Below are 11270 nucleotides of genomic sequence, written 5' to 3'. Positions count from 1 at the left end.
GATTTTGCGACCATCGCACGTCCCCATACTGACCTCTTGAAGAAAGACGACCCATTTTCTTGGGGACCGCGTCTTTTTCTGGGGACCATCTTGGGGACCACATGCCGCAGGTTTTTCGCAGCTCACTACTCTCCTTACCACGCCTCCAATACTGGCCCACTTTGACCCGTCTGCCTCAACGGAAGTTCGAACTGATGCCAGTGGTCACGGCATAGGAGCAGTGTTAGTCCAACGCAAGCGTGGACACGATCGCGTTATAGCCTATGGCAGCCGACTTCTATCACCTGCCGAGCGCAATTATTGAATCACTGCCCTAGTAGCACAGTATGTTACTGCAACGTTGCAACAACATTGCCAATGTTGTATTATGTTGCGCTAACATTCTTCAACATTAGATAATGTTGCTGCAATGTTACCAAGCAACATGCTGATAACGTTGCTCTAAAGTGGTCTTTTTCACATTGCAGCAATATTGTCAAATGATGAATAAATGTTGAACCACCTACGATGACATTGCTGTAACATTCATGCTATAGGCTATAATTGTCTGCCCTCTCGGGCTATTTCTGAAGCCCAAATAGAAAAGCCGGTACCAGCTAGATCACTTCTCCTCACCATTACTACATTAATTTTTTTTATTTTTTGCTTCGAGCGCAAGCTTGCATGTGGTGTGCATACAGCTGGCGAGCAGTGCAAGTGTACTTAACTATGTCACACTGATGTAAAAATATATACCTGTATCGAAAATATTTCTAAACAGCTGAAATATCTGTTTTTTTATTAAGCAGGCGGTCTAAATAAAAACTGCCGAAAAAATTGAGTTCTGGTTTCACTGACGCTCCGCAGTCTAATGGCCATGGAGATCATCACAAATCCAAATCGCGGTACAGCCGAGAGCCCATTTCCTTCTTCCATGCCTTCTTCCATGCGACAGCCAGCCCTGCGACGCGCGCTCATCTAAAAACGTGCCACTCAGCGGCAGTCGTGTCAAAGTCCGCGTTTTTTGTTGTTCTAGCATAGTTTTTTTTGCAGTCGCCGTGCCTGTGCTTTTTTTCTTGTAGCTTCTCTGCAATTCAACTGAAATGGCGCAGGCTTGCTCCGAGGATGACCTCAGTGGTAAGTGATTTCTACTCATTGTTGTGCTGTAACACGTGTTGGTTGGCACAAAGCCATGCCCTTCGTGATGGTTTTAAGTGCTACATTCGTTGCATCATGAAGAGAGTGAAGCGTTCACTAAGTGAAGTGTCCATTCGGCAACGACGCCGAAGAATAGCAGAGGCTGTTCACGGCGAACTAGAAAATTGTTTGGCCGTTGTTGATAATGGTCGTGACAGCAGATTGTGCGCATCAGGAGCAGAGCAGGATCAATACGCCTTTTTGTCGCATAATGTCGTTTTATCCTCTTTATCAGTGCCAGGCGAGGACGCAGATGAAAGCCGCAGTTCCAACTTGTCAGATTTTGGCACCTCTAGCGGCATCTCTGACATAGGAAGTGCAACGTCAGACTTGTCGCGGATTTCTGACGATGACGAGTTGGTGGAGTGTGAAGATAGGATGACACCTGAGTCTGGTGCCGCTACTCAGTGTCTAGAGTACGACTTGCGTGTATGGGCTATTAATAGTAAATTGCCTGCTTCACACCTGAATTCCCTGCTTAAAGTGCTCAAGCCATACCATCCAGAGTTACCCTCGGATGCTAGAACATTGCTAAAGACGCAGAGGCATACTGATCTGGCAGTGATGACCGGTGGTCGTTACCACTATTTTGGAATTTCTCGTTCTTTGGAAGAACATGTTGCACATGTTCCTGCAGATTGTCGGACATTGTCACTCATTGTGAACGTAGACGGCCTTCCGCTCTCCCGCAGCTCGAGAAAGCAATTCTGGCCGATTCTCGTGCTTGTAAAGGAAAGTTCACACTCCTCTCCATTTGTTGCTGCTCTCTATGAGGGTGACAGCAAGCCTGGAGATGTGACCTTGTACTTAAGTGATTTTGTCTCCGAAATAAGGAAGCTGCTTGAGGAGGGCCTTATGTACAATGGCAAGGTCTATGCTGTGAAAATCCATGCATTTGTGTGTGATGCCCCAGCAAGGGCTTACATCAAATGCATTAAGGGCCATACAGCCTATTTTGGATGTGAAAGGTGCACTCAAAAGGGTGCATACTCTGCACTTGACAGGAAAATCATTTTTGATTCCCATGACAGTCCCTTGCGCACTGATGAAGATTTCAGGAGCTTTGCCCAAGAACATCACCACCATAGCGAGTCGCCGCTGCAGTGTTTTGGTGTTGGGATGGTCACACAGTTCCCACTAGACTATATGCACCTGGTTTGTTTGGGAGTAATGAAGAAACTACTCATTTGTTATTGGGCTTCTAAAAAGCCATCAGCTTCAAAAATGTCATCACAGTCAAAGCTTCATGTATCCACGATGCTTGCTAGTTTTAACTTGTATGTTCCAAGTGACATGAAGCGCAGGCCACGATCACTGCAATTTTTGGAGCAGTGGAAAGCGGTTGAGTTTAGGAACTTTCTACTGTACTATGGACCACTTGTCCTCCAAGGAAATTTGGAAAGAAAGTTTTACGACCATTTTATGAAGCTTAGTGCTGCTATTGCTATCCTTGCATGCCCAGATTACGCAGTGCACAACGTGGACTTGGCGGAGCACCTTCTTCAAGAGTTTGTAGCTGAGGCTGGCTCCCTATATGGAAAGGGGATCTATGTCTATAACGTGCACTCATTGTTGCATCTAGCTGACGATGCCAGAAGATTTGGCCCTCTTGATGACTTTTCAGCCTTCGTTTTTGAAAACTTCCTTTATAAACTTAAGACCCTAGTAAGGACGAAGGCTCGAGCTCTTCAGCAGGTTATCAAGCGCCTCAGTGAGAAACGCTTTCTTAGTAATGTTTCCACAGGTTCTCTCAATTCATACCCAAGGCTGTCAGGAGAGCACTCTAATGGACCTGTGCCACCAGGGTTTCAAGGCAGACAGTACTCTTTGCTAGAGTTTGAAGGAACTGTGCTAAAGCTTGGCAGGCTGGATAATTGTGTCCAGCTTAAAGAAGGTCACATTGTATTAGTAACTAATATGTTGCAATCGGTGTCGGGGGCCAGCATCTGTGGGCACTATTTCACAACTTTGGCTGACTTGTATTCGCAACCATTGCCGTCTTCAGAGCTCCTGGTTTTTGCTGCTAAAGACCTTTCACAAGATCTTTCTGTGTGGCCTGTTGATGAAATTAGAAATAAATGCATGTGCTTGCCAAGCGGAGGAGATAATTATGCAGTATTTCCTCTATTGCACACATGCCATGGTTTGGTCCACTGAAATGAATGGACTAAATGAGACAAGTATAGCCTGTGCTGGTATACTTGCTAATTTAAACTGTTCATTTCATTGGACCTGCTCTTCTCAAGGTCATGAGATTGAATCCTTGCCACAGTGGCTACATTTTGATGGAGTGAAAATGTGTGTGATGTCAGTGCATGTTATAAAGAACACTGAGTGGTCAAAAATTAATTGGCAGCCTTCCGCTTTTGTGTTCTAAAAAATCCATGTGCAGCTTCGAAATGTGAAACCTCTCATTCCACCATATCATTACCTGCAGTACAAGTGTAGCAGTTGCATTGCTGAATAATAGGAAAGGCAATATTTTCGGGGATCACTGGTTGATTTCGTAAAATATAAAACTTGCCTATCAGGGTAGATAAGGCACATGAATTGATTCACAATGACGTGAGTTTAAAGGCGGGCGAGAGGCATATAGTGGAGGGCTGCTGATAAATTTTAACCACCAGTGGTTCTTTAATCTGCACTGACATCACTCGCCACATACATGTTTTTCACATTTCACCTTCATCAAACTGCACCCACCGTGGCTAGGATTCCATCGCATTAATTCAGTTTTCTTTGTTTTATAATTTCAGGGGGGAAGACATACAGCATCGTTCTTTTTGAAGATGAAGATGAAGTTTCCGTCGTGCCCACTTCGTGGATTTCAGAAAACACAGTTAGGTGGCCACCATTTAAGAGCACCGCAAAGATAACTACTGCCATCAAAGAGCAACAACCACCATCAAGCGACTGGACTAGCTACAGATGTCGAGTGTTGTGGACATGTGGTAAGCTTCTTGCCCAAGTTTCTAAAAACATGTTCAAGTTGGTAGCTTAAGTTCGTGTACTATCAGTAAGATCGGTAAATTTTTGGCAGTATTGTTAGCTAAACTTTGAGCTTGAAAGTTATCTTCGTTGAACCTTATAATTAAGGTATCTACAATTTGTTTACTCTTAGTACCAGAACTGGTTGCTTTTGTATTGAAACTAGTGAAGGTGGCAAATTTTGAGTAGATGAATATACTAAACATATTAATTTGGACATGTCATTTTTATATTATGCTGTTATTTCTTTCACCACTCAGTGTTCAACAGTTCTATAAATTTTTTTGTTTGTCTTTTTAAAACTAGTGCTTTGCATTTCATTTCTTTTTGGGCAATAAATATTACATTCATTCTTTTTAGGCAGCTATGAAAGTGCTAGACAAAAAGAGCAGCAAGCAGAATTCACATCAGATTTGGCCTCAGATGTTGAAACAATTCAGCAAAGGCGGAAGAGGCGGCCACCAGCGCGCCTGGAGTCTTCAGATGAAGAGAGCATCGACTTTCCTGTTCCTCTACGAGGACAGTGCTTTAATTCTTCGCAACAAACTGCGAAGTTTGTTTCACGACCACCACCGCCAAAAATTGTGAAATTGTCACGGTTCAAGCCCCAGTCACTTGCTTCACAGGATCCCCAGATACAAAAGGCCCCACCTAGCCGGGAAGTGGCTTTAGATGATGGCGATTCTTTTGCTGAAAAAAGGAAGCTTGACCAAAATGGTAGGGGCTGCTGTCAGCCTTTGGAATCATTTATTATGCTTGCGACATGAGTTGCAGGTCGCAAGAATTTGTCCAACTTTATGTACAGTCTGGTCAGGTGCTTTTTAATTCTGTAAAGGTTATAGAAGGGCTATAGTTGATTATTTCATAAGTGGAGCGTATAGATAGACGACAGCAAACCTTTATTTCTGGCCGCCATACAGGGAAGGTGCAGGTTGCATGATCATGCGAATGTTTCTACATTAGGCACTTTATAGACAGTGTTGCTCTAACATTGCCTTACTGAATGTGTTTAATTTTGGTGATGCATCTGTTGGTGTCATATGCAGGTGCCTGCCGCATTTGTGAGCTTTACCGTAGTAGGATACAATTTTAAAAAGAAGTTGGTAACACTGGGCCATGGTTCACATTCTCTATATTACTCTGCTGGCCAATCAGTACAGTAAATGAGAGCAGCTTTTAGTGTTTTAATTTATCAAGCAAGCATGAGCATCAAAATTCTTGGTCTTATCATTTCGTCTGGTGATTAGCTTCTTGTTTAGGTCACAAAAGCTTTAACAGTTGACTACATTTTTTTGCAGTGGAATTCGGTGTGGGGGTCCCAAATGTGGGCGGAGCTTCACTGCACTTAGGTTGCATCCAACCATGGTGTTACAATTTAGCATGGAAAAGTTGGTCTGTTCAGTTGTAGCAGCCACATGATCACATATTGGTCATTGCCATAAGTTAATCTTATTTAATTTTATTCATTTACTTAAATATTCTACAGCTCCATGTGGAGCTATAGCAAAAGTGGGAGTGGAATGTAAATAGTAAGTCTTCCAAGTGCAATAGGTCTTTAATTTATTTCAGTGCGTTTACAAGCAAATATGTTCACTGTTATTGTAGATCCCCTAAATTTAGTCAATACTTTTTGGGAAAACGCACTTATGTTAACAGTAGAATATTTGCATATGTTTAAGGCCGGCGCTGGGTGCACGCACGTGGCAGCAGACGACCCCAAGTGGAGTCCGCTGCTGCCACGCATGATGACGTCACAAAAAGAAAACTTAGAAAAAAATACATGAAATGCTAACGTTATCGTTTTGTTGTTAAATACATTACGCCTAAATAAATAAAGCATTTATTTTGTGCAGCGTTTCAAAATCGAAAATGACTGTCGGCGCCTACACGCGTGCACGCAGTGGGAGGACCGTTGCGATTCCTTGTGGCTGTGTGGTGTGTACAAATCACTGTATAATATCGGCGAGTACGAATAACGTTGCCGTTACGAAGCTACAGAAGCTTCGAACGAACTGTGCTGCATCCACGAAACAGCACGACATGTCGCATCATTTGGACTGTCGGTTTCGAAGAGTCGTGGTAGCACAGCGCCGACTGCATATTGGGTCACTGTGTAATATCGGCGAGTACGAATAACGCGGCCGTTACGAAGCTACAGAAGCTTCGAACGAACTGTGCTGCATCCACGAAACAGCACGACATGTCGCCTCATTTGGACTGTCGGTTTCGAAGAGTCGTGGTAGCACAGCGCCGACTGCATATGGTGCCGACACGGATCATGCATATTGCAGGGTGTGTCGTATGTAGCGATTCTTTAAGTTGTGTGTACGCCTTCTGGCAAAGTCGGATGCCTATTTGGCCTTGGACACCACGTCGACACACTGCTCTCGAGCTCGAAAACGCAGAAGTGGTGCGCGTCGGCATTGACGTCGATGTAGGGTGCATACACATTTCCAAATCGCTGTGCAAAGTAAGGGCGCCTTTTGTCGATGAGCAAAGTGCGTTCAAACATTTCGCGTCGCCTTACGCACGCAGAAGCCTAGTAACGAAAGCCTGGACGTGAAACGTGAATATAACAGAAAGGCCTGTTCCCGCCTGAAGGCAATGTCAGCAAGTGTCCGTGACGAGTGTCAAGTGACTCACACGAGGCTGGGCGTTGAAAAGTGTCTCTCGAGTGCCGCTGCTTCAGTCTGGCCAGGGCCCAACCCGCTTTCATGAACCATTTGAAATGCCCAGTGTATTAGTTGCTATAGATTGTGGTGCAGCGAGACAGCCATTCCATAGCAGCCATGAAAATTACCTGTGGAAGTAATAGTAATGCGATAGGCTTTCGTGGTGATTGTCATTATGTATCACATGCATCGGAGTGCGATCATTTACACCCTGTGCTTGTGTTTAGATGAATGCTTTATCTTCTGAAGATACGGTACAGCACCTGGATCTTGAGTGGATCTTTCACTGTGCAGGCTATACCAAAACCTCTCTACCTTTGTGTGCTTCATTTTTGCCAACTGTCTTTGCTCCACAAAGAAGGCCAAGTTTCTTTCACTGAGTTTCACTCACTAAGGGAACAGGCTTGTGCGACTTGCAATCAACAGGGGTCAAACACATGTGGTAGAGCTTTATTTGTACAATATTCAATTGGGTGCCATTGTACATGCACCCCTAGGAAATCATTTGCTATGGCAAATACTAACGTAGTGGCATTTCTTTTTAAAATTTGTATGCCTTAATAATATTGTTAAAATATAGAAGTATGTCTGCAAATTTAATAAATTTGGAGATCCTGACGTAATTCCTAATGCATGTTGGTACATTATATTATTCCCAATGGACTCCTCAGTATCGCTGTTATTTCTCAGCATTCTCCCACAACAGGTATTCTTTCATCTCTGAAACAAACGAAAGTCCTCCCGCTTTTCAAATCTGGTGACTAAGGCATTTGTAGCTATATATAGATTGATCTTCTTAGCACCTTATTCAAGTAAAATGTTAGAATACATAGGTTATAAGCATACTGTTGAATTTATTGAATCGCATAATGCCCATGTAAGTTCTAACATGGTTTTTTGCATGGATTTAGTATGATGTCGCAGTTAACTCACGACGTCACTCATGCTTGTGTTTTCTAGCAATGTCAATCATGATTAATAGTTTGCACTTCATTTGCTTGCTTTTTTTCACATTGCATGGTGTGTGCATATTATTCTTGTATGTATACCTGAATAAAAAATTCAGTTGCAAGTCAGTGCTCCTGTTGCGTTTTCACTGTCCTTCATACTTTGTGCACTGTTTCTACTCTTTCAAAAACGCACTAACTCGTCCAGCTCTCAGTATGGAAGCTTAAAGTCAGCTGTTAAAATGAGAATCCAATAAACATGGAAACTGTCTGTAGGACAATAGCAATGATTTTGCTGTTTGCAACATGCAGTTTGTACATGTTGGTACAAGAAGATTTCAGAGAGATATACAGAGTGTTACAGTGCGTAAGGTTGAATGGCCCGTCCCTGCCATGAATACTGCAATATCATCATAAGTGTGCACAGGTCTTTCACTGCAAGCCAGAGACTTGCTCCAGGGCTTTCTTATTTTATTAAGTGTCAGCTGCTTGCATTGATAATGTGGTTGGTAAATTGCTTACCTATTTCCCACCTAAGTTCTCTGCATTTCATTCTGCTGTATTTATCGAATTGTTTTCAGCACTGTTCTTTCAATGACATCAAGGGTTACATTCATTTTGTGTCAAGGTGTTTTCTAATGCACCAAGATTAAAGATTCTGACAAGTTTTCAAAGCTGACACAATGGCAAAAATATTCTCAGCCATAAAGTGTGCTCATTGAGACACCAGGTACCCTGTCCCACAAAACATCAATCAATTCTATTTTTAGATAAAAGCACATCAGTTTCTTACTTGTCAAGCTACATCTCTAGGCACCACATGGTCTTTCCAAAAAGAAGGTTGCACAAGTATTTAAATGCACTGTTTAAAAGTTTACTGTTAAGACTTGTGTTTCCTTCATTTCAGTTGCAGTATGTGAAGTAGGCAGCAAGAGTGTTCAGCTTTAGTGCATCTGCTGTTGACAGAGCTAAGCTTACATGAAGGTGAAAGGGCATCCCTGCATATATCAACCCAATGTAAAGGTATGGCTTGATAAAGACATGTTGTGCTGGAAAGGTTAATTAAAGGTCAGCAGGATTCTCTGGTAATGTGGCATGCACAATACAGCTGGGATACAATATGCAGATCACTTTGCAATTACTCATTCGCTTCTTGCTTTCTTTCTGCAGCATAAGTCTGCATGCTATGGTGTTATTTATCTTCATAACATCATAAAAAAAAATTGCAATTCATTGCTCCACCAAAGGCACCATCAGCCAGCTAAGCCATTCTTGACATAAAGCTTCTCAGCGTGGTCTCTACATATGTTAGCTTCGAGAATGTCTTTTCACACAAACTTATCACAGGAACTCTGGAAAGGAGGTCAAGAACGTAACATAAATCTTTGGAAACTGATTTGTCCAGCCCAGTATCATTTTACAGTCCTGGCTTTCTTGATGCCAGTTTGGGACTTAAGAAGCTGCAGCTTAGCATGCAAGGTGTTGAATTATATATATTTCAGAGGAGCTAGACTTGAAAAGCCATTTTATTATCCCCCACATAAAGGTCCAAAAGGCTCTACATGAAAACTATGAGATAAACTTGCGTAAATCCCACGCAATGTGAAAATTGATGTTATGTGAAGTATTTTACAGGTAGTTGGCTATGCCAAGGTGAGGTATTGCTATCGGTGATTCGAAATGAACACTCGTGTGAAACTTCCTTTTGAATTTCAAATGGAGGTGACCAACAACGGGTGGGTGTGCTGCTGCTGAGACACCTGAATCTTTTCATGTGAGCCATCTGGTTCCAACGCAGGTAGCGTGAGAGTCGCATGACAAAGCTGGAATGACGTACGACAACGCAGCGAACACGATGGCATCACAAACATAACACATCCACACATCTAGTGGCACAAGCTAATATACAACTTGGGCTACTGGGTTGGCATAAAAACAAGTAAGAGTAACAACCCCATTATTGAAATCTTTCAATATAAACTATAACAAAAAATTTTGTGCTGTGTGGCACCTATAAAACTACATCAAAAAAACGTATACTAACATAAGCAAATACACAATAAAAAGTCCATTACAGCAAAAGCAATATTGTATTACTTATGCGTATTACTTTATTGATGAGGCCATGAAAGTAGAAATGCCAGGTGATAACACTTGCCAAAGCTCAAGCAAATGTCTCGTTTAGTCCACTTCCTGTTTGGTGGACTTTAATTTGCTGGTCATTGATGCTTGTACACGTTGACATAGCTCCTGCCAGTCATGGCAAAAGCTGATATTATTGTGATTATGGCATGCAGTTTTTAAACTCCAAGCCCAGCTGCTGCTCTTTTTTTTAAGCATAGCTTCCTTCAGCTGCAGCAATAATATAAAATTAATATGTGCTGGGCCAATGTACAGATATTTCTGTACTCTTGCATGTCATCCTATCTTTTTACTTCTCCCATTTCTGCCCAGAATGATGCAGTTGATTCGATTTCCAAGGTTGCTTTTGCATTGCTTGTAATTAAGCTTGGAAGGCAGCATTCTCCACTCTTTTTCTGTCCTTGCTGGATTAAGCAACAAGTGAGAATACTGCTTCATGTGGCCCAGTGGTTGCTTTATTTTGTCCTCCAGTGTAATAGCAGTTGCTACGAACTTAGCAAGAACCTGGTCCAGATGCCAGCAATCCTTTCTGCACCTTCGTCACAGATGTCTGACAATGCAAATTATTGGCAGAAAATTTGCAGATCATGCACTTCAACTTGCTCACCAGCTTCAATGCATGTTGCTATGCAACGCTTGCAGCAGTTTGTCCAATTAACATATTCCACTGCCAAAAAAACTTGTGTGTCTGTATCAGCATCACTCTTTTCTCTGGTGTTTGGTCGGATGAAGTTCTGCAAGAGAAGAATCTGCCAGTCATCGCACGAATTCTTGGGTATACATTAACCAAAATATTAATTGAATTGGTTTAAGCAATGTAGGTAGTTGGGCAAGTTGGTTCAGCATTGCAGGCTTGTAAATGTATATAAGATACAAGGACAATTAAAAGAAAGCACAAGAATCAGTAGTGCATGTGCTACATGTGTGTTGTCCTTTCTTTTGTACTTGTATTTTAGGTGAATTTACACGTCTGAAATTGTTTAAGCATGTCGCATCTTAGTTTCAACAGGTATGGCTGACTAGATATTGTGTGGTTTTTGGTTTTTCTGCATGGGGTTTACATCTGAGAGAGAAAGAAAGGAACAAGGAAGGCCGGGTAAGTTAACCAGACGTACATCCAGTTGGCTATCCCTGCATGGGGGTGAGGGTATGAGGGTTTAAAAGAAAAAAAGGAGGCAAGTCGAGACAGTTCACTCGCACAAAAGACAGATGGTGTCTATAAGTATCTTTTCAGATTCGTTTATTTTAGAAAGTCATAAGAGCATGTATGCATAGCTTTCTTCATTAATATGGCCAAGCACCCAGGATCCTAGCCTCTGTGAAAGGTCGACTATCCAGTTGTGTG

At 42.3% G+C, this 11270-nt stretch overlaps 1 protein-coding gene across 2 annotated transcripts in view; it reads left to right on the top strand.

The window, feature by feature from the left end:
* The first annotated feature begins 591 nt into the window (after positions 1–591).
* Positions 592–11270, top strand: part of LOC139048036 (uncharacterized) — a 33531-nt gene continuing 22852 nt past the window's right edge. Inside the window, exons 1-3 of one of the 2 annotated variants that reach the window (XM_070522404.1) lie at positions 592–1116; positions 3933–4127; positions 4525–4881. In XM_070522404.1, the coding sequence (XP_070378505.1) occupies positions 1083–1116; positions 3933–4127; positions 4525–4881 (586 nt within the window). In that variant the 5' untranslated portion in view covers positions 592–1082. The remainder of the gene's footprint in view (positions 1117–3932; positions 4128–4524; positions 4882–11270) is intronic. The other variant, XM_070522403.1, reaches the window with a different exon arrangement.

This window comes from Dermacentor albipictus, chromosome 7, assembly GCF_038994185.2.
Source record: "Dermacentor albipictus isolate Rhodes 1998 colony chromosome 7, USDA_Dalb.pri_finalv2, whole genome shotgun sequence".
NCBI classification, from domain to species: Eukaryota; Metazoa; Arthropoda; class Arachnida; order Ixodida; family Ixodidae; genus Dermacentor; species Dermacentor albipictus.
The sequence above is the reverse complement of the archived record's forward strand: the minus strand, read 5'-3'. Positions and strand labels throughout refer to the sequence as shown.